Genomic DNA, 22,459 nt, shown 5'->3' with positions numbered 1-22,459 from the left:
CTTACACCAAGCCCATACTTCAGGTTTTCTCTTTCTCCTTCAGCCTGCTGAGCAGCAGGTGGGGCATGGGAAGGGGACTGGAGCTATAGGGACACAGGTAAGGCTCTGGGGTGCGAGAGCTGGGAACAAGCCCTGGGAAGAGGTGCTCTGGCAGTGTGTGGGAGCTGGGGGGGGGGGGGTCAGAAGAAGGGTTCTGTGTTGGGGGAGGGGAAAGGGGGAGGGAACTCTCGATGGAATGAAGGGCTTTGGTATATGCTTGTTTGGAACTAAGGCCAATAAACAAGGCTTTGCCTGCACATGGGATTGCTGGTCTCCTTGTCATACAGGCGGAACCAGAGGAGGGGGGTGAAGGGAAAATCTTTTAACTCCAGCTCTCTGTTTGCAGGGGGCGGTGCGATATCACTGTGGAACAGGGATGGGAGCAACCAAGGTGAGTGGCTAAGCCCTCTGCCAAACGTGATGACCATTCCCTCACTGCCATGAAAGCCCATGGATCAGACCCCTTTCCTTGGGGCGGGGAAGGGGGGATCTGCTACACACCTGCTCCCTCCCTCTCACACCAGACCCCAGGCACCTGATACAGCTGGGAAGAGGCACAAGGAACTGCAACCGAGCACCACGCCTGAGAGGGTTAAAGGCATTAGCTGCTCCCAAGTCCAAAGGCTGTTGTCCTTGTTTGGGCAGACCTGTCAGGGCCTCCAATTGCTGAGTGGCACCGGCTCCATCCGGGTCCAAGAGTCCCTGGAGGGAGTTGGGAAGGGGAGGGGCAGACCAGAGTGACTGAGCCCTACAGCTACACAGAGGGCTCCCACCCCAGCTGCAGCCCAGCCGCAGTCAGCAGAGCAGCCCTGGAGTTGTTCCCAGAACACACCAAGGAATCAGTTCAACCAGTACCGAGTGCAGGTGACTCGAGGTCCGACAGACAAGTAACAGCCTCACTGCACTCCCAGCAGCACGGTGCCCTCTACTGACGCGGGAGCTGTCCCTGTTCCAGCCCAGCCATGGAGCGTGAGTACTTCACCCACAAGGGGGTGCTGTTCTCAAGTCCAGATTACTCCCCGGAGGAACTGAGCTATGTGGAGAACGAATTCCAGGTGCGGGATGATGATGTCTTCAATGTCACGTACCCCAAGTCAGGTAGGGAAAGTGGAGGGGGGCAGAGCTGTTGCGGGGGTGTGGGTTAATGAGGAAGGGCCAGGGTTCCCCCTCCACAGATGTTAGTTGGAAATACCAAAGCTGGTAGCTGGAAGGCTGCAATGTCAAACATCATACCCCAGGCACCCCACCCCCCCAAGCCCAGTGCGAAAGAAAGCAGGCTGCTCTCTAGGGCCCAGCTCACACTCATGGTGCTAGGCTGGCTTTCTCAAGAGAGACTCTGATCGCAGGCTTCTCCCAGAGCTGCCCCCAGGGCCAGGAGACCCCTGGAAAAACAAAATGAAAGCTGATTTTAATGCTATCAATACACCTCAGGGCATGCAAGGAGGGGGGCTGAAACCAGGATTCGTGGGTTCTTTCCCCAGCCCTGGGAGTGGAGGGGACCAAGTGGGTGGAGGGAGTGTTCCAGCCCCATTAACCCTTTCACCCCCAGGCACTAACTGGATGCTAGAGATCCTGAGTCTGATCCGTTGTGATGGGGACCCTGGCTGGGTGCGCAGTGTGCTGAGCTGGGATCGGGCACCCTGGGTGGAGCATTACCTAGGTTTGGAAGCTGCCCTGAAATACCCCTCACCCCGGCTGCTCTGTTCCCACCTCCCTGTCCAGCTCTTTCCCAAGTCCCTGAAGTGCTCCAAGGCCAAGGTAAGAGTCAGGAGAGCAGGGACAGTGGGTCGGGATTGAGGGGCACCGGCAGGGCTGAGCATCTGGGGGTGAATCCAGAGCTTCATGGTATGAGTTATATCTGGGCATACAACTGGCCTTGTGGGCAAAGAGCTGCCTGCTGGTGGTGGGGCAGTGGCTAATTACCAGATTCCCCCTCCTCCAACTGTTAACCGTCTTCCAGTGATGACCCCCTTCCCAGTACTCCCCTGGTCTGGCCTGACCCCCCATCTCCTCCCTGCAGATTATCTACACCCTGCGCTGCCCCAAGGACGTGCTGGTCTCACTCTACCACTTCTCCAAGGTTCTGCGCATCTTTAAGACCCCGGAATCCCTGGACTCCTTCCTGGAGGATTTTCTGAGTGGGAACAGTAAGCAGCATCCCAGGGTCCTGGGCTTGCTGCAGTGAGGGAGACACAGACAGGCCTCCCCTGCCCGACACCTGGGCTCCCAGCAAGTCACAAATGTGGTCAAGTTAGTGCATCCCCAGCCAGCTCTGAACTGCCCTTTGATCTGGGCCCAACACAGCAACTAGGGGTCTGCAAATAACAGCCCCTAGCCACTAACCCCCACTCCACTTTCAGAGATGGAGAGAACTGAGGCACTCTGGTTCCAGACCCCTGCTCTCTCCAGAAGGATGGGGGTGGCAGCAGTGCTTAATTTTTGCCAGGGATTGCCAGGGCCGACCCCTAATGCCTCTGGGCTTCCAGCCACAGTTCTGAATGTAAAACATTACTTGGGGCCTGACACCTCTTTAATTCCAAAGTAAACACTGGGTGGAGGGGCTGGTTCATGCCTGTTCTGATGTCACCGTGCCTCTCTTCCCTGCGTAGTCGACTACGGCTCCTGGTTCGATCATGTCACTGGCTGGCTGGGGCTGAAGGGCAGCAAGAACTTCTTCTCCATCACTTATGAGGAGCTGCAGCAGGTAGGGAAATGCTACCTCTAGGCCACACCCACACATAGCCCCACTCTCTGCTGACATGCCCACACATAGCACCTGGGGCCACACCCACATGTAACTCCACCCCTGAGGACACACCCACACATAACCCCACTCCTGGGGCCAGCCCCAAATGTGCCCCCATCCCTGAGCCATGCCCACACATAATCCCGCCCCAGTCCTCCAGACAGGTGGTATTCTGGGACATAGACTCATAGAACACTAGAACTGGAAGGGACCTCGAGCAGTCATTGAGTCCAGTCCCCTGGCTCCCCAGGCCTCGGCATCCATGTTCTCCTAGCCTTTGCACCCCTCTGCTCCAGCCAGCCAGCACCGGTCACATGGTCTGATTTCAGACAGTCAACATGAGTCATGGTGTCATGGGCTACGTCTAGACTGGCAAGATTTAGTGCAAATGCTCTAAATGCAAGAGTATTTGAGTAAGAGAGCATCTATACTGGTATGTGCCTTTGTGCAAAAAATTTGCTTTTGCGCAAAAGCATCCGTGCCAGTGTAGACGCTCTCTTGCACAAGAAAGCTCTGATGGCCATTTTAGCCATTGGGCTTTCTTGCGCAAGAAATTGATGTTACCTGTCTACACTGGCCTCTTGCACAAGAACACTTATGCAAGAGGACTTATCCCTGAGTGGAAGCGTCAGAGTATTTGCGCAAGAAGCACTGATTTCATACAGTAGAACGTCAGTGTTCTTGTGCAAATACTCGCAGCCAGTGTAGACAGGCGGCAAGATTTTGCGCAAAAGCAACTGCTTTTGTGCTAAATCTTGCCAATGTAGATATAGCCATGGAGTGAGGGGTAATCACCTGCAGTGGTTCCTCTAAGCTGGGGGACAGTACAGCTCACAGGTGATTAATCAGCCCCACCCAGTCAGTCAGCTCCCTGCATGGAGCCCTGAGCCTCTGACTGGGTGGGGCTGATTAATCATCTTTGAAGCTGGGCTGCTGTGCAGGTTGGGAACATTGGTCATCACTGGGCCCTGCATCCCCATCCGCAGACAGATGTGACTATCAGCCAGCAGATAGAACAGAAGGTTTATTGGTTCACAGGAACACAGTGTAGCACAGACTACTTGTTATAGGAACCAGGAGCATTCAGTACAATCCATTTTCTGGATCCAGCTAGATTCCCCTTTCCCTAAGCCAGCCAAAAAACTAAATCACAAACCCAGCAACTGGTCTCAGTCCCCCAGACCCCCAGTCCCCTCCTTTGTTCAGATTCCTGGGCCCACGGTGTTCTGTTGTCACCTGGTCCTCAGTGAGTCATGCCCAGCCTTCTCCTCCTCATCCAGATAGTGTTGCAGTGCCCAGGGAAACAGAAGCATGCATGCATACCCAGAGTTACTACAGAACAGCATAGTTACAACAGAATCACATACAACACAACAAAGCAAACAGAGTGAATACAATCACGACTACATCACACATGGCCAGGGACCTTGCCCTGGAAGGAGTCTGTCCCCCTTAGCCTCACCCTCTTCATGGTAGCTGGTGTCTCTGCCAGGACCCACAGGGCAGCGTGCGGAGAATCTGCCACTTCCTGGGGAAGGAGCTGAGTGAGGAGCAAGTGGCTTCGGTAGTGGAGAACGCCTCCTTCCAGAGCATGAAGGTGAACAAGATGTCCAACTACTCACAGATGTCTGACCAGCTCTTGGACCACCAGCAGGGGGCACTGTTGAGAAAAGGTGAGTCCAGAGCTGAGAGTTGGGGATGTGATGCCCCAACAGAGTTGTGGAGGAGCAAGGCCAGGAATGCAGGGGCGTTGCAGGTCAGGAGTGTGGGGCATGAGCAAAGCTTGGGTGGGCAGGACTGGGACAGCAGGGCCTGCGGGTTGGGAGTGAGAGGCACCAGGCTCAGGGCTAGGAAGCAGGGGCTGCAGGTCGGGAGTGAGGGGCACTAGGGTCAGGGTTGGGCAGTGGGGGCTGTGGGTTGGGAATGAGGAGCACCCCAAGTCATGTCCCCTGCGGTTTGCAGGGATCTGTGGCGACTGGAGGAACCATCTCTCAGAGGGGCAGAGCCGGCGATTCAATGCCATTTATCAGGAGCGGATGAAGGGGCTGAGCATGACCTTTCCCTGGGACTGTCCCACAGGACCACCCATGAGCTCCTGGGCTCATTGTACCCAGAAGATGCCCCCTGGGGCAATGTCACTAGAGCATCTGTAATGGGTAGAGCTGGGCTGGGGCATGTGTGTGCCCAGCAGAGGGCAGGGCTTAGCTGAGGTATATTTGAAATCTGTCCATTGCCAGCTCTGCAGGGCAATGTGACAGCTGGATGGGTGCACACAGTCTGCAGAGCAACCCTTCAGCATGTGGGGGAGTTGGGTGTCTCTGTTGCTTAGGGGGCAGCCTGTTCTATCTCTCTCCAGTTTGGGCTCCTGTGCATCGAGGGTCTGACGGGCAAGAAATAAAGCCACATGATGTGGCAGCCTTCCAGCAAGAGAATTTGATTTTTTAATCTAACTACTCTGAGTTTGCCATGAACAGACCATGATGCCCTTCTGCAGGGAGCAGCAGGAGCATGTCCATGCACACACTTTCCCCTCATTGTCTTCACATTCTAGGGCAGTGGTCCCCAACCTTTTCAGGTTGTCGGGAGCCAGGAGGCGTGGCCGTTCGCCCGCCGGGCGCCAGGGGGCGGGGACACTTGCCCACCCGGGGGCTGCCCCCCCAGCCGCATGCCCAGGGGTGGGGCCCCCCCCATAGCCACGCGCCCGTGGCCGGCGCCCCCCGGCAAGCGCCGCGGGGCTAAGGCCGGGGCCGGCAAGGGCACGCGCGGCGCCCCCGGGGCCGGGACCAGCCATGTGCATTGCTCCGCGGGCGCATGTAAAGAGCCCGGCGGGCGCCATGGCGCCCGCGGGCACCGGGTTGGGGACCACAGTTCTAGGGGGCCTGATTGCTGGTGCTCTGACCTGCTTACCTGTTCCCTGAATTCCCAAGTGAAGTACAACAATGCTCCACAGCTCAGGCTACGGCCAGCCAGTGTCTGCTCAGCTCAGTCCATAGGAAAGGCAATAATAAGACAGGGCCTGGAGGGTGATCCACTGGGGGTATCCTGGGCCTCGGTATTATGCTTATACGAAGCATACAGAATCTTTTTCAGTTTTTTCAGCCGTGTTTATTGAAAATACAAAATGAAAAGCGCACACGCACACACAGGTCCTGCAGATGGTGCATAGTTACCAGTCCATCGTGGCTCACATCAGTCTTACTGGCCAGGCAAGGCTGACTGAGTGAGGAGATGGGTTCTTGCGTGTGATTTGAGGCTCAGCTTGCAGGACTGAACCCAGAGTTCGAATGGCAAGACATTCCCCGCTGTATACACGTCAGTTCCCATTGGAGTCTGTGGGGTTTGTGTGTCATGCTGCAATCATCCATCCTTAGGAGGTGTTAATATGGGTTTGCCAGAGTTCTCCTGCAATGATTGTCAGGCTGCCCAGCCTTGTCTCTCACTCTTGGGGATCGCTGCCTGTCTCCAGAATTCTGTCAATGCTGCTAATTCAATTCAGCCTCTGACAGAATGGCTGTTTCCTGGTTATCTTCAAGATTCCCACTTCTTGACCTCTTGGTATCATGTTACTGGATTTAAGTGGAGCAGCCAGATCATTGCTGTGCCCACGGGGAGTTGGTTACCTCAAAGTCTGAACAAAGGGGGCCATGTGAGGTGTCAAATGAAAGCTTATGTTCTACTGATTCTATATATGCTACTCATGTACTTGTATAAAGTCTTTATGTGGAGTTAAGAATATGAACTCTGTGCTGACACTGGCCTACACCACCTGTTGTAAAGGAGCATTGTCCAATGAATGATTATGCTAATTAGCACAGTCCCGGAGACAATGACTCTCAAGGTGCCTAATACACACCTGGGCTATGTCTAGATTGCATCCCTTTTTCATAAAAGGGATGCAAATTAGACGTATCGCAATTGCTAATGGAGCAGGGATTTAACTCTCCCCTGCTTCATTAGCATAAAAATGGCTGCCGCTTTTTTTCAGCTCAGAGCTTTGCCAGAAAAAAGCGCCAGTCTAGACGCAGATCTTGCAGAAAATAAAGCCTTTTCCAAAAGATCTCTTATCCCTTATTTTAAGAGGGATAAGGGATCTTTCGGAAAAGGCTTTATTTTCTGAAAGATAAGCGTTTAGACTGGTGCTTTTTTCCGGCAAAGCTCTGAGCCGAAAAAAAGCGGTAGCCATTTTTATGCTGACGCGGGGGAGATTTAAATCCCCGCTTCATTAGCAATTGCGATACATCTAATTTGCATCCCTTTTACGAAAAAGGGATGCAATCTAGACGTAGCCCTGAGGAATGCATCTGGGAACATGCAAACCAGCCAGGGCAAAATGGCTGCTGACATATGAAACAGAGATAGGTCACTTGACCATATGGCCTGCTCCACTTGGAAGGTACCAGGGAGATATATAAGTGTCATGAGGCAGACTCCATCTTGTCTTCAATTCTGCTACTGATCCCAGATGCAGCCTTGCGAAGGACAGAGAGCCGGGAAGAATCGTGGACCCATTCTGACATTAAAGTCTCTGGTGTATATCCTAAGATAGCTTGTAACATTTCTGCTGAGAGCCTGCATCAAGAACTTGGGGTATGTCTACACTCGCTCGTTAGTTTGAGCTAGGTAGGTAAATGAGGGCAACCGGAGTTGCAAATGAAGCCAGGGATTAAAATAACCTGCGTGATTTGATGCATGTAACAACCTTACTCTCAACATTTTCTTTCTTTTATTAATAAACTATCCAATTAGCCCACCATAAGATGGGATTTTCAGGTCTCTCTTCCAAGTCGGTCTTCTCTCCTGAGCCTCTCTCTCCTCCCCCTTTCTCTCTCAGCTCTCCTCTGCCTTCTGCCTCTCTCTCCATCCCTCTCTTTCTCTTCTCCTCCTCCTGCCTCTCACTCTCTCTCAGCTCTCCTCTGTCTCTGTCGGGGATGCACGCTTGTCCAGGTCCCACCCCCTGGGCGTGTACGTCACCTCCCTGCCCTCCTTTGCCTCCCGCCGTAGTGCTCAGCTGACTTCTGTGCTGCTCAGCTGGGCCGCTGTGCAGGAGCAAGTGGCGCAGACGTCCCCTCTCTCTCTCTTCTCCTCCTACAGCCTCACCCTCTCTCTTTCTCAGCTCTTGTCCACCTCCTGCCTCTCTCTCCGTCTCTCTCTTTCTCTTCTCCTCCTCCTGCTGCATCTCTGTCACTCTTTCTCTCACTGTCCTCCGCCTCCTTGTCCAGGCCCCGCCCCCTGGCTGTTCCCTCTGGGTGGCACTGTTGCCTTCCGCCGTGGCACTTGGCTGACTTCTGTGCCACTCAGCCGGTCCACCGCCTGGGAACAAGCATCACAAGTGGCCTTTTGGGCCTTGCGCTCCCCATGCAGCACCCCCATGTTAACTTGTAGTTTTCAAAGGGATAGAGTCTTTTTTTTTTTGCTCAACAATTGTGGTGGGGGCTCTTCACATTTTTTCTGCCGCTGTTTTGGCTCTCTTCGTTTAATGGGTTGGCCACCTGTGATGGGCCGGGCCGTGTCTGGGCACAGCTGAGGGCGTCCGCTCAGGGCGAATTGCTCAAATCCGGGGCTCCTTACAGCCCCCAGACTGGTGACCTCTCCAAACAGGCCACGAACCAGTCCCACAGAGTGCTTCAGCTGCCTGCCTAAAGCCTCCCGAGCAAAACCCCTCCAACACCCCAGCAATATCCGTGCCCCAGATGGCCCTGGGCCTCATACACCGGTGGGGGGTCCTAGCACCCAATCCCACCTACCCCGAACAAGTTCTGTCTGGTTCCAAGAAACCAGTCACAGATCCCTGGTCAATTTCCCCTTTGGACCTTACCCACAAATCACGCTGGGCCAATCCTTTAGTATCTAACCAGTAAAGGTTTATTATTACAATAAAGAAAAGCATGAGAGTAAGGTTGTTAAAGAATAGTACATTCCATGCACCGAATCTCCCAGATCTCGATGCAGGCTCTAGCAGAGATGTTACAGCTGCTGGTTTAAAAGTTCTTGTTGCACATCCTAGGATCAGGATGTGTCCACAGGTCTTTCGGGCTCTTCGATCCCTGCATTGCTGCCTCTGGGATGAAGTGCTGAGCTGAAGACAAGATGGCGTCAACCACATGGCCTCTTTATACATCCTTCCTAGTCCCTTCTTGGCTGTAGCAGGTCACCTGGCCAGAGGCCAATCTCTGTGTTCCCTGCTGGCAGCTCTTAGGTGACAGCCCCCATTCTTTAGGTGTGCCCTTGGCCCATTGAGAGCCATTGTCCCACAGGGCCTCGCTGATTATCATGTCCACAGGCCCGGCCCTGTCCAATGCTCAACCACATGCAGGGGAATCTTCAGTATCCATACACGTACATACTAATAATTGCACACACAGACATTATACAAACACATGAACAGCGTACATAGGATTAGCAGACAGTGAGCTTCTATTCAACACCCCACATGGCCCCCCTTTTATACCATTATCTGGGGCCAACACCCCCATCTATGGGTGCAGCAGCGATCTGGCTGCTCCCCTCAAAATCCAGTAACGTGACACCACCCCTGGTCTAAAGGAACAGCAAAAAGAAAGGAATCTTTCACAATTTATTTTGTGATACAGACAAGGAATACAACTTAATTTGTAATGCTAACAGAAGCAATGCCTTAAAGTAAACATCTTCTAATTAAGAGAAAGAGGGTGAAATACAAGCCTATAGAACTTACAAGCAAGTTGTTATACATCAAATCATTATGAATACGCTGACCATACATCCTGGAAAATCCAGGATAGTCCTGAATTTAAATACTCTGTCCTGGTGTCCCATCAAGTAGCAAAATGTCCGAGAAAGCCCTGCTGGAGGAGCAGCCAGCTAGAAATGACTGATACACCTCCATTCCCCTTCTCCTGGCTGGCAGAGTTTGCAGCAACTCACCCCCTAGCATGGCACAGCAGTAACAGTCTTCCTCCTCTTTCCCCTCCCAGCACATGGGACGTCTCCCTGCCTTGGTGCTTTGCTGGCAAACAGCTGGGACAAATTCTGGAGCATTCCCCATGTTCAAGTGTGCTGCCCAGCCCCACCACCACATGGCAGCCCCCCCTTCCATCCGTCCCCTTGCAGGATGGCATCTGTTGTTGAGTAGGGCCCCCAGTCCAGCTGTGTGCCCCACCCCTATGTGAAGGTGGCCACTTGTTCTTTCTTACAGTGGCCACCGCTGCTGCAGTGGTTGGGATCAGCCAGGTCTGAGGCAAAATGAACTGAGGAGCTGTTCTTGGACCTCAGCACCTTCGAGTTGCAGCCTGAGTCCTGGGAGGGGCCATGTGAAGTCTACCTGGGGTGCTGCAGGGTATGCTCAGGCTTGGCAGGTGTGCTCTGTGCACAGCCATTCTTTCTCCCCCTATCTCTCTCCACCCTGCTGAGGGAGTGGCAGTGTGTGGAGCTGCTGACAGCCAGTTTTGACACAGCAGGGCAGTGAGCCAGGTATTGGCCTGGCAGGTTGAGTACATCCAATTCCAGTCACATGTGGGCAAAAAGGAGGACTCCAGCCTAGGCTGGAGACAGACAGAGGTGGCTGGAGGCCTGGGAGCTGGGTAGGGGAAATGCTCAGTGTGCACGGATAGCTGGAAATGTAGCGCCAGGTGAACCTCCCCAGGCAGGGAGAAGCCATCAGGACTATGCAAGATACTTAGGCCCTGGGGTTCTGCTCCTCTCTACAGCCCCTGCCACCTCCCTTGTCTCCAGTGCCTCAACAGCAGCCACTTAGCTTTCCCCCAAGGGCCCTCCCACCCACATAGATACCATCATTCATCTACCTATCCATCATCCTGCATTCTGTCTACACAGCTACCCTGCACACCACCATCCATCTACACATCCCCTCGAACATACCATCATCCATCTACATACCTTCACCGCACACCACCATCCATCTACTCATCCTCCCCTGTAGGGAATAATTCTGGACACACTGGGTAGAGGTGAAAACAACCAGAGGATTTATTGGTTCACACAGCTGGTGGAGTGCCCACCAGGTGTTAACCTGCTGAGCACTAACTTAACCAAAACATACATTAGATTAAATAGGCAGCAGATGGGCAAAGGGAAAGTGATTTGACAGGTCTAGGGGTGGAAACATTATGGTTACGTATAGACTGGCATGATTTTCCAGAAATGCTTTTAACGGAAAAGCTTTCCGTTAAAAGCATTTTCAGAAAAGAGCGTCTAGATTGGCACGGACACTTTTCCACAAAAGCACTTTTTGCGGAAAAGCGTCCGTGCCAATATAGACGCACTTTTCCTCAAAAAAGCCCCAATTGCAATTTTCACGATTGGGGCTTTTTTGCGGAAAACAAATCTGAACTGTGTACACTGGCCCTTTTGCGCAAAACTTTTGCGCAAAAGGACTTTTGCCTGAACGGGAGGGCTGTGTATAGACTGGCCAGTTTTTCCGGAAAATCAGCCTCTTTTCCGGAAAAACGTGCCAGCTGTCTACACTGGCTGCTTGAATTACCACAAAAGCACTGACTTCCTACTGTCTGAAATCAGTGCTTCTTGCGGAAATACTATGCTGCTCCCGTTTAGGCAAAAGTCCTTTTGTGCAAAAGTTTTGCTCAAAAGGGCCAGTGTAGACAGCTCAGATTTATTTTCCACAAAAATGTCCCGATCATGAAAATGGCGATCGGGGTTTTTTTGCGGAAAAGTGCGTCTAGATTGGCACGGAAGCTTTTCTGCAAAAAGTGCTTTTGCGGAAAAGCATCCATGCCGATCTAGATGCTCTTTTCTGAAAATGCTTTTAATGGAAAACTTTTCCGTTAAAAGCATTTCCAGAAAATCATGCCAGTCTAGACGTAGCCGAGCAGCATAGTATTTCCGCAAGAAGCACTGATTTCTTACAGTAAGAAGTCAGTGCTTTTGCGGAAATTCAAGGGGCCAGTGTAGACAGCTCGCAAGTTTTTCCGGAAAAGCAGCTGATTTTCTGGAAAAACTGGCCAGTCTAGACACAGCCTATGAGCACATAAGCCAATGAACTATGAAGGTTACACAGGATCCCCGCCCATCGCCAATTAAACATGTTATCACTAATACACGGGACTCGACAAATGCACTCGCCTGTGGCGAATAGATTTTTCCAGCTGGCGAGTGCAAGGGTGGACTGGCCCATTGGGCCGTTGTGACAGGCTGGCCGAAGCCCGCACTATGGGCGGCGCGGCCCCATTTGATCTGCCGGCCAGCGGAGGAGCACAGCACCACAGGGAAGGGGGAAGTGCGGCGATTCTTCCCACTGGGCTGCCTGCATGCAGCTCCGGTGCGAGGGGGCAGGGTGGGCACCAAGACACTGGCATGACCTGGTCCTACTGATTTTAAAGGGCCGCGGCAGCTCGGCTCTGGCTGCGTGTCCCTGGAAGCTGGCTGCGGCGTGTGGCACAGCCAGGGCCCACCCTGCCAGCTCCAGTCCTGGCATGGCCCCAGCTCCCCTTTGTGTCCATGCCGCCTGTTCCCCACGCCGACCCTGCACCCCGGACCCACTGCTCTCCCTCTTCCCTGCGACCCTTTGGCTCTGCGCCGCCCTTATACCCCACATCCTGGTGCCCCCGATCCCTGCCCCCCCAGCTCTGTGCTGCCCATTCCCTGCATTGCCCCTAGACCTTCTGCCCCTCCCGTTCTCCGCGTCCCATTCCTCATGCCTCCACCGCACCCTGCTATCCCCGATCCCTGCATCCCTCTGGCTCTGTGCCTCCCGTTCCCCGCACCACCCCCGTACTCTCCCACTGTTCCCTGCACCCCTCTGGCTCTGTGCTGTTCCTGCACTCTGCTCCCCCGTGGGTCGGGAGTGAAGTATGCTTGCCCATAGGGAGGGGCTGGACATGGCAGGGAAAAGGCTGCTGTGACCCAGCAGTGAGTGAAAGGGGGAGTTCACTTGAAGTGCCTTTGTCTTTATGGACAAAAAATTAAAAATGCTATTTGTTATTTATAGGGCTAAAATGCTGGGACAAAAAAGAAAACAAACAAACAAAAAAACCCATTGCAAAATGCAAACATGTGTAAAAGACAACAACGGGGGCGGGGAGAATGTTTTGCTTGGGGCAGCAAAAAACCTAGAGCTGGCCCCTGGGGAGGGGAAGGGGCTGGGCTGTGGGGAGAGAAGGGGAAAATATGGGGAAGGGGCTTGTGCTGAGGGGAGGAGGTCAGGAGAAGAAGAAGAAGAAGAAGAAGAGGGAAGGCACCAAGGGATAGGGGTGGAGGAGAGACAAATGCCAGTTGGCCAAGTGCAGACAATGAGGAAAAGGGCAGGAGGGAGGTGTCAGTGGGAGGGGGGGACAGGGTGATGCTGGGAGAGGAGAGGGTAAGGGCACTGGGGGCTAGAGGGGGAGGTGCTGGGAGAAGGCTTGAAAGAAGGGGTGGGCATGAGGAAGGTGGGGATGGAGCAAGGCATCTGTGAGGGCACAGGGGCATGGGGAGAATGGGGGTAGAGGGTGATGAGGGGGTGGGTATCAGGGAAAAAGAGAGCAAAGGGGGCAGGGGCAGTGAGGGAAGGAGGAGGCACCAGGACGGTGGAGGTGCCAAGGGATTCTGGGGGTGAAGCAGAAGGGCAGACACCTGCAGGGGAGGGACCAGCACCAGAGGAGAGAGGCAGGGCAGGTATGTAGAGGGAGGTTTTAGGAGAGGGGATGAGGAGGGGTAGCTCACACAATCAGAGTGGGGCTACTGGAGGAGTGGGCACAGAGCGGAGAGAAGGACTGGTGGGGGGGCAGGTCTCAGGAAGGCTGAGGGCAGTGAGAAGAGCAGGAGTCAGGACAGCATGGGGTGAAGGGTTGGGGGGCAGCAGGCATCAGGGGAGCTGATGGAGCAAGGGGAGGAGACATGGTAGCAGAGAGAAAAGGTAGAGCTTTATAAGATATTAATTAATAACCTGGGTGATATTTATTAATAACATTAGTAATTACTGTTCTTATTCTTATTAGGAATGTATGCCATTAAAAAAACACTTTTTGTGGGGGAGAGTGGCGAGTCCCTTTTTTTTCTGGTGAGTAGGGTTTTCCATAATTTGTCGACCTCTGCCTATACACCTCACTCAACCATCCATCTACACAGCCCCCCTCATACCACCATCTATCTATCTATCTATCTATCTATCTATCTATCTATCTATCTATCTATCTATCTATCTATCTATCTATCTATCTATCTATCTATCTATCTATCTATCTATCTATCTATCTATGGGTATGTCTACACTACCCCGCTAGTTCGAACTAGCGGGGTAATGTATGCATACCGCACTTGCTAATGAAGCCCGGGATTTGAATTTCCCGGGCTTCATTAGCATAAGCGGGGAGCCGCCATTTTTAAATCCCCGCTGCTTCGAACCCCGTGTAGCGCGGCTACACGGGGCTCGAACTAGGTAGTTCGGACTAGGGTCCTATTCCGAACTACCGGTACTCCTCGTGAAACGAGGTGTACCGGTAGTTCGGAATAGGCACCCTAGTCCGAACTACCTAGTTCGAGCCCCGTGTAGCCGCGCTACACGGGGTTCGAAGCAGCGGGGATTTAAAAATGGCGGCTCCCCGCTTATGCTAATGAAGCCCGGGAAATTCAAATCCCGGGCTTCATTAGCAAGTGCGGTATGCATACATTACCCCGCTAGTTCGAACTAGCGGGGTAGTGTAGACATACCCTATCTATCTATCTATCTATCTATCTATCTATCTATCTATCTATCTATCTACTCATTCCCCCGCACAGCTTTATCCATTTACACATTCCCTCAGCATACCAGCAACCCTAACCCTAACCCATATAGACATGTCCCCAGCACACCATCAGACATCTACCCATCCCCCACACGTATCACCATCCATCTACCTATCCACCTGTGATGTAGTGGGGGTACTTGCTGGGCTGTGGTGACCTCTGCTGTCTGGAGCAAGACCCAGCAGGGAAAACCTCACTATGCAAAGGTGATGCCAAACTGGTTGAACCAGATACCCCCCATGGAGAGGAACAAAGGAAGGTGGAGGCTGCCCTGGCTGGGGGGCAGGGCTGGAAGAGAGTGAGTTTAGTTGCTGTCTGGGAGCATGGAGGAGACAGCCTAGGGAAAGGGGCTGGAGTTTAGGGGCCCAGTCTCCCCCTATCTCAAGGGGGTCTGAGGCATCCTAGCCCAGCTCTGGGACCAGATTACATCTGTGCTGTGCTGTATCCTGGAGAGGCAATAAACGTCCTCTATTCCACCGGCTGGTGCAGTCTGTTTGTGCCATTTCAGGGTGCAGGAGACGGGGGGACCCCCAACGTGCCGTCACACCACCCCACATCACCATCCCCCTGCACACCAACATTCATCTACCTATCCCTCTCACGTGCCACCATCCATCTACGTATCCACCCTACTCAACCATCCATCTACCTATCCACCCCACACCACCATCCATATACTTATTCCCGTACACCGCCATCTATCTACCCATTTGCCTGTACACCATCATTGATCTACCCACCCCCATACCATCATCCATCTCCCCATCTCCCCCACATCTTTATCCATTTACACATCCCCCTGCACACCACCATCCATCCACCAATAGCCCCGACTCACTGCCATCCATCTACACATCCCTCACTCACCACCAGCCATCTACCCATCCCCCACACATACAACCAGCCATCTACCAATCCTTCCCATACCATCATCTCTCTACCCATCCTTCTGCACACTGTTATCCATATACCTATCCCCCAGGACACCATCATCCATCTACACATTCTCTGAGCACACCGTCATCCATCTGCACATTCCCCCAGCACACCAACAGACATCTACCCATCCCCCAGACATACTATCTTCATCCATCTAACTATCCCCCCACATCACCAGCCATCTACCCATCCCACTGCACACTACAAGACACCTACACATCCCTCCAGGATATCATCATCCATCTACCCATCCCCAGCACACCGTCATCAATCCACAAATCCCCCCAGCACACCATCAGCCCCTGCTCCCTGTACACCGCCATCCATCTACCCATCCCTCACACATATTACCATCCATTTACCTATCCACCCCACTCAACCATCCATCTACACATCCCCTCGCACACCGCCATCCATCTACCCATTCCCTGCACACTATAACATAGGAACATAAAAACGGCCATACTGGGTCAGATCAAACATCCATTTAGCCCAGTATCTTGTCTGCCAATAGTGACCAGTGCGAGGTGCCCCAGAGGGAGTGAATTAAAGAGGTAATGATCAAGTGATCTCTCCCCTGCCATCCATCTCCATCCTCTTACAAATAGAGGCTAGGGACACCACTCCTTACCCATCCTGGCTAATAGCCATTAAGGGTATGTTTAGACTAGCCCCCTAGTTCGAATTAGGGAGGCTAATGTAGGCATTCAAAGTTGCAAATGAAGCTTGGGTATTAACTATCCCGGGCTTTATTTGCATCTTCCTATCTGGGCACCATTTTGAAATCCCCCTAGTCTAAACTAACTGCTACACAGTTAGGCATTTGAAGTTGCAAATGAAGCCAGAGATTTAAATATCCCGGGCTTTATTTGCATCTTCCCATCTGGGCGCCATTTTTAAATCCCCCTAGTCTGAACTAACTGCCTGTGGCTACACGCGGCAGTCAAACGTTAATTTGAAGTCCTTAGTTTGAATTAACTGTAACACCTCATTCCACAAGGAGTAACAGTTAATTCAAACTAAGGACTTAGTTCAAATTAACGTTTGACTGCTGCGTGTAGCCACAGGCAGTTAGTTCAGACTAGGGGTTTTAAAAATGGCGCCCAGATGGGAAGATGCAAATAAAGCCCAGGATATTTAAATCTCTGGCTTCATTTGCAACTTCAAATGCCTACATTAGCCTCCGTAGTTCGAACTAGGGGGCTAGTGTCGACATACTAAGGGACTTAACCTCCATGAATTTATCTAGTTCTCTTTTAAACCCAGTTATAATCCTAGCCTTTACAACCTCCTCAGGCAAGGAGTTCCACAGATTGAGTATGTGCTGTGTGAAGAAGAACTTCCTTTTATTTGTTTTATACCTGCTGCCCATTAATTTCATTTGGTGATCCCTAGTTCTTTATATTATGGGAACAAGTAAATCACTTTTCCTTATTCACTTTCTCCACACGAACCATGATTTTATACACCTCTATCATATCCCCCCTTAGTCTCCTCTTTTCCAAGCTGAAAAGTCCCAGTCTCTTTAATCTCTCTTCACACATTCCAAACCCCTAATTATTTTAGTTGCCCTTCTCTGAACATTTTCTAATGCCAATATATCTTTTTTGAGACGAGGAGACCACATCTGCACGCAGTATTCAAGATGTGGGCATACCGTGGATTTATATAAGGGCAATAAGATATTCTCTGTCTTATTCTCTATTCCTTTTTTAATGATTCCTAACATCCTGTTGGCTTTTTTGACTGCCGCTGCACACTGCGTGTACGTCTTCAGAGAACTATCCAAAATGACTCAAAGATTTCTTTCCTGATTAGCTGTGGCTAAATTAGCCCCCATCATATCATATATATGTAGTAGCCCAATGTCTGTGACTCTGTAATGCTGAAACACTGGCTGTTCCCTCCAGGTAGCACTGTTGCCTCCCACCATGGTGCTCGGCTGACTTCTGCACTGCTCAGCCAGGCTGCCGCATGGGAGAAAGAGGCCATCTGGGGCCCGCACTCCCCCTGCAGCATGGGGGTGCTGCATGTGGAGCGCGGGGCCCAAATGGCCACTTGCACTGCTTGCTTTCGTGTGGCGGCCTGGCTGAGTGGCACAGAAGAGGCAACAGCACCACCCAGAGGGAACAGCCAGGGCGCTGGGCCTGGAAAAGCTTGCATCTCTGACGTCAGGAAAGGGCACCAGATTCAAAAAGAGGAAAGTGGAGCAGACACAGAGGACACAGAGGAGACAGAGAGGAGAATGGAGAAGGCAAAGGACAGCGAGAGAGAGTGCGAGACGCAGCAGGAGGAGGAGAAGAGAAACAGAGTGAGAGGCAGGAGAGGGAGAAGAGAAAGAGAGAGAGAGACGCAGAGAGAGGCAGGAGGTGGACCAGAGCTGAGAGAGAGAGAGGGCGAGGCAGTAAGACGAGAAGAGAGAGAGGCTGTTTGCTTCCACGTGGTGGTCCAGCTGAGTGGCACAGAAGTCAGCAGAGCGCCACAGTGGGAGATAAAGGGGGGCGGGGCGGTGAAATACATGCCCAGGGGGCGGGGCCTGAACAAACGTGCATCCCCGACGGAGACAGAGGAGAGCAGAGAGAGAGTTAGAGGCAGGAGGAAGAGAAGAGAAAGAGAGAGATGTTGAGAGAGGCAGAGGGCGGAGGAGAGCTGAGAGAAAGAGGTGGGGGAGGCAGTAGGAGGAGAGAGAGGGTATGTCTACACTACAACGTTAATTCGAACTAGCTTAGTTCGAATTAGTTAATTCGAACTAACGCATCCAGACTAAAAAACTAGTTCGAATTAGCGTTTTGCTAATTCAAACTAGCATGTCCACATTAAGTGGACCCTGAACCGGGGTTAAGGATGGCCGGAAGCAGTGCTGGCAGGGCATCAGAGGAGGACTTAAAGCGTGGAGATGCTGTCTCAGGCTAGCCAAGGGCTGTGCTTAAAGGGTCCCGACCCCCACCCGGACAGACAGTTCTCAGGGGTGCCCTGCTTGCAAAGCAGTCCTGGCTTGGAGTGCCCTGACTACCCACACTGGGCACATCACAGCACTCGGCCATCAGCCCGGCTGCACTTGCCGCAGGCTACCATCTCGGGAGAGGGGGCAATTGGGGGGCTTCAGGAGAGCTTCCACCCCCAGAAGCCCACAGAGCCAGCCCAGTCCTCCCCATCGGGGGCTCGTGCCCCAGTCCTCCCTCACCTCCTTCCACTTACCCTTCCCTAGCCCCTCTTCTTGATGTACAAAATAAAGATAACGTGTCTTCCAAAATGGAATCAGTCTTTATTGAACAAAACTGGGGGAGACTGGGAAAAGGAGGAGGGAGAGGGGAAGAGAGAGGCTGGGAGGGGGAGGGCAACTAAAATGATCAGGGGTTGGGAACAGGTCCCATATGAAGAGAGGCTAAAGAGACTGGGGCTTTTCAGCTTAGAAAAGAGGAGACAGAGGGGGGACAGGATAGAGGTCTCTAAAAGCAGGAGTTGGGTGGAGAGGGTGCATACAGAAAAGTTCTTCATTAGTTCCCATAAAGAAGGACTAGAGGACACCAAAGGAAAGGAATGGGAAGCAGGCTTCAAACTAGTAACAGAAAGTTGTTCTTCACAAAGCAAAAAGTCAATCTGTGGAACTCCTTGCTGCAGGAGGCTGTGAAGGCTAGAACTAGAACAGAGTTTAAAGGGAAGTGAGATAAAGTGATGGAGGTTGGGTCCATGGATTGGTATTAGCCAGGGGGTAGGAGTGGTGTCCCTGCCCAAGGTTTGTGGAAGGCTGGAGAGGGATGGCGCGAGACAAATGGCTTGGTCACTGTCGTCGGTCCATCCCCTCCAGGGTCCTTAGGGTTGGCTGCTGTCGGCAGACAGGCTACTGGGCTAGATGAACCTTTGCTCTGACCCAGGACGGCCATTGTAAGCTGAGGGCTCAGGGTCGGGGGTCTCAGTGGACCCCCTTGATTTTCTTGCACACCTGCTCCTGGGTGGCCAGGCTGGCAGCTCTCCTGCCCTAGCCGGCCACTTTCCTGTGCCTAGTGTGGAGATCGTGGACAAAGTCCACGTTGTCTGCACTAGCCCTGGCAGGTGCCCGCCTCTTGTGGTCCCGGGCAAGCTCCCGGGAGCCGCCAGCCTGGTCCCGGGAAGAGGGGGAGGGCTGGGGGGCATCGTGTGGGTGGCTCGATCCGTGCCAGGTACAGGGTCTGCTGGCTGGGTGCTGGCAGGCTTGCACCTGGCATGGGCACTGTAGCCAGCCTGTGCCCCTTTAAGGGGTCCGGGACCGAGAGCGGGGCAGACAAGTTTCCCTGGTGCTGGCCAGAGTGGCCACCAGGGAAAGCTGGGGAGGGCTAGCCTCCCACGAGTTTGAATTAAGGGGCTACACACCCCTTAATTCAAACTAGCTAGTTCGAACTAGGCTTAATCCTCGTAAAATGAGGTTTTCCTAGTTCGAACTAAGCGCTCCGCTAGTTCGAATTAAGTTTGAACTACCGGAGCGCTAGTGTAGCGCCTATCAAAGTTAATTCAAACTAACGTCTGTTAGTTCAAATTAACTTTGTAGTGTAGACATACCCAGAGAGAAAGAGAGAGCATAGGCTCAGGAAAGAAGACTAACATGGAGGAAAGACCTGAAAATCCTGTCTTATGGCAGGCTAATTGGCTAGTCATATGTATAGTAGCCCAATGTCTGTGACTCTGTAATTCTGAAACGCTGGCTGTTCTCTCTGGGTAGCGCTGTTGCCTCCCGCCATGGTGCTCGGCTGACTTCTGCACTGTTCAGTCGGGCCGCCACGCAGGAGCACTGGAATGGGATACACAGGGAGGTGATGGAATCTTCATCTCTAGAGGTTTTTATGTCCTGGCTTGACAAAGCCTTGGCTGGGATGATTTAGTTGGGATGAGTCCTGCTTTGGGCAGCGGGTGGACTCAATGACACCTTGAAGTCTCTTCCAAACCTAGGATTCTATGATTCTATTAATTCCCAAACCCAATGTCAATCACCACCATCATCTATCCAACTCCCACACCTCATCATCTCACTATCCATCCCCACATACTCCTATATTTATCCCTCTCCATGTGACCTGTCATCCATCTATCCCTCCCCACACAGCCCATCATTTATGTATCCATCTGCACCAGGGGTGATGCAGAGAGAAGAGGGGGCATAGAGCCCCCTCAAATACCATGGATGGGAGGGGCAAGGGACCAGAGCCTCTAAACAGCCTAGGGGATTACCAGGGGACTGGCACCTGCAGCAGGGTCAGGCCCCCTGCACTCACTGGCTATGTGTCTCTGTTCTCCTGGCTCCCAGCCATGGTGCTCAGGGGAGGGAATGGAACTGGTGGGAAATGAAGCAGTATGGCTGGGAGCAGGGGAAGCAAAACAAGCTACAGCAGCATCACTCTGCATACCCATACATTCCATCATCCATCTATCTATCCCCATACACAGTCAGCTGTCTAATTTATCCCACATTGTCATTAATTACCCCTCTTTACATACCCCATGAGCCATTAATCCACCTACACACTATCATCTGCCTATGCAACTTCCCACCATCCGGCCATCCATCCATCACACATTTCCCTGGAGACCAACCCAGGGTTACACTTGTATTGATTTATTCAGTGCAGCTACTGGATCAAGTGAGAAGGGAATGGAACTCCTTCACACATGCACACACACATTCAAACACTCAGACACTCATGCACTTATGGGTGTGTCTAGATTACATGGCTCTGTCGATGGAGCCATGTAGATTAGTTTACTTGACAAAGGGAAATGAAGCAGTGATTTAAATAATCGCTGCTTCATTTAAATCAAAATGGCCACCGCGCTGTGCCGATCAGCTGTTTGTCGGCACAGCGAGGCAGTCTAGATGGGGATTTACTGATTCCAGAACCCTTTGTTGGCAGATCCTGTAAGCCTTGTTTCACAAGGCGTAAAGAATCTGCCGACAAAGGGTTCTGGGTGTCACGTTACTGGATTTTGAGGGGAGCAGCTGCTGCACCCATAGGTGGGGGTGTTGGCCCCAGAAAATGGTATAAAAGGGGGGCCATGTGGGGTGTTGAATAGAAGCTCACTGTCTGCTAATCCTATGTACGCTGTTCATGTGTTTGTATAATGTCTGTGTGTGAAATTATAAGCATGTACTTCTATGGATACTGAATATTTCCCTGCATGCGGTTGAGCATTGGGCAGGGCCTGGCCTATGGACATGCTAATCAGCGAGGCCCTGTGGGACAATGGTTCTCAATAGGCCAAGGACACACCTAAATAATGAGTGGTGACTCATACCTAAGGGCTACCAGCAGGCAACACAGGAATAAGGGGGACCAGGTGACCTGCTGTAGCCAAGAAGAGACCAGGAAGGAGGGATAAATAGGCCATGTGGTGGTCTCCATCTTGGTCTTCAGCTCAGCACTTCATCCCAGAGGCAGCAATGCAGGGACTGAAGAGCCCGAAAGACCTGTGGACCCATCCTGATCCTAGGATGCGCAACAAGAACTTTTAAACCAGCAGCTGTAACATCTCTGCTAGAGCCTGCATCGAGAACTGGGAGATTCGATGCAAGTAATGTACTATTCTTTAACAACCTTACTCTCATGCTTTTCTTTGTTGTAATAATAAACCTTTAGTTGTTAGATGCTAAAGGACTGGCTCAGTGTGATTTGTGGGTAAAGTCCAAAGGGGAAATTGACCAGGGATCTGTGGCTGGTTTCTTGGAACCGGACAGAACTTGTTCGGGGTAGGTGGGATTGGGTGCTAAGACCCCTCACTGGTGTATGAGGCCCGGGGCCATCTGGGGCACGGATATTGCTGGGGTGTTGGAGGGGTTTTGCTCGGGAGGCTTCAGGCAGGCAGCTGAAGCGCTCTATTGGACTGGTTTGTGGCCTGTTTGGAGAGGTCACCAGTCTGGGGGCTGTAAGGAGCCCTGGATTTGAGCAATTCGTCCTGAGCGGACGCCCTCAGCTGTGCCCAGACACGGCCCGGTCTGTCACACTAGGGTTGGCAGATCCCTGTCTAGACTGCCGTGCTGTGCCGACA

General features: G+C 52.4%; 1 protein-coding gene across 3 annotated transcripts; it reads left to right on the top strand.

The window, feature by feature from the left end:
- Positions 1–738: 738 nt before the first annotated feature.
- On the top strand, positions 739–22,065 carry LOC102444110 (sulfotransferase 2B1-like). Of its 3 annotated transcripts, XM_075907018.1 has the most exons (7): positions 739–1,137; positions 1,589–1,797; positions 2,060–2,186; positions 2,649–2,743; positions 4,278–4,458; positions 13,717–13,778; positions 21,829–22,065. In XM_075907018.1, the coding sequence occupies exons 1-7, from the start codon at positions 1,002–1,004 to the stop codon at positions 21,865–21,867; spliced, it is 849 nt and encodes a 282-aa protein (XP_075763133.1). In that variant the 5' UTR covers positions 739–1,001; the 3' UTR covers positions 21,868–22,065. The 3 variants fall into 3 exon arrangements, with proteins under 3 accessions (XP_075763133.1, XP_075763134.1, XP_006114832.2); XM_075907019.1 differs by lacking the exon at positions 13,717–13,778; XM_006114770.4 differs by lacking the exons at positions 13,717–13,778; positions 21,829–22,065 and adding an exon at positions 4,748–6,685 and having other exon boundaries at positions 742–1,137.
- The last annotated feature ends 394 nt before the right edge of the window (positions 22,066–22,459 follow it).

This window comes from Pelodiscus sinensis, chromosome 24 (genome assembly GCF_049634645.1).
Source record: "Pelodiscus sinensis isolate JC-2024 chromosome 24, ASM4963464v1, whole genome shotgun sequence".
Taxonomy (NCBI): domain Eukaryota; kingdom Metazoa; phylum Chordata; order Testudines; family Trionychidae; genus Pelodiscus; species Pelodiscus sinensis.
This window is presented reverse-complemented; position numbering and strand designations above follow the sequence as displayed.

Bases quoted from the DNA above. Each gene is read 5' to 3' on its own strand.
- LOC102444110 (XM_006114770.4), top strand. From the start codon at position 1,002: ATGGAGCGTGAGTACTTCACCCACAAGGGGGTGCTGTTCTCAAGTCCA. The intron at 2,744-4,277 runs GTAGGGAAATGC...TGTCTCTGCCAG, and splicing joins CTTATGAGGAGCTGCAGCAG to GACCCACAGGGCAGCGTGCG. The intron at 4,459-4,747 runs GTGAGTCCAGAG...TGCGGTTTGCAG, and splicing joins GGGGGCACTGTTGAGAAAAG to GGATCTGTGGCGACTGGAGG.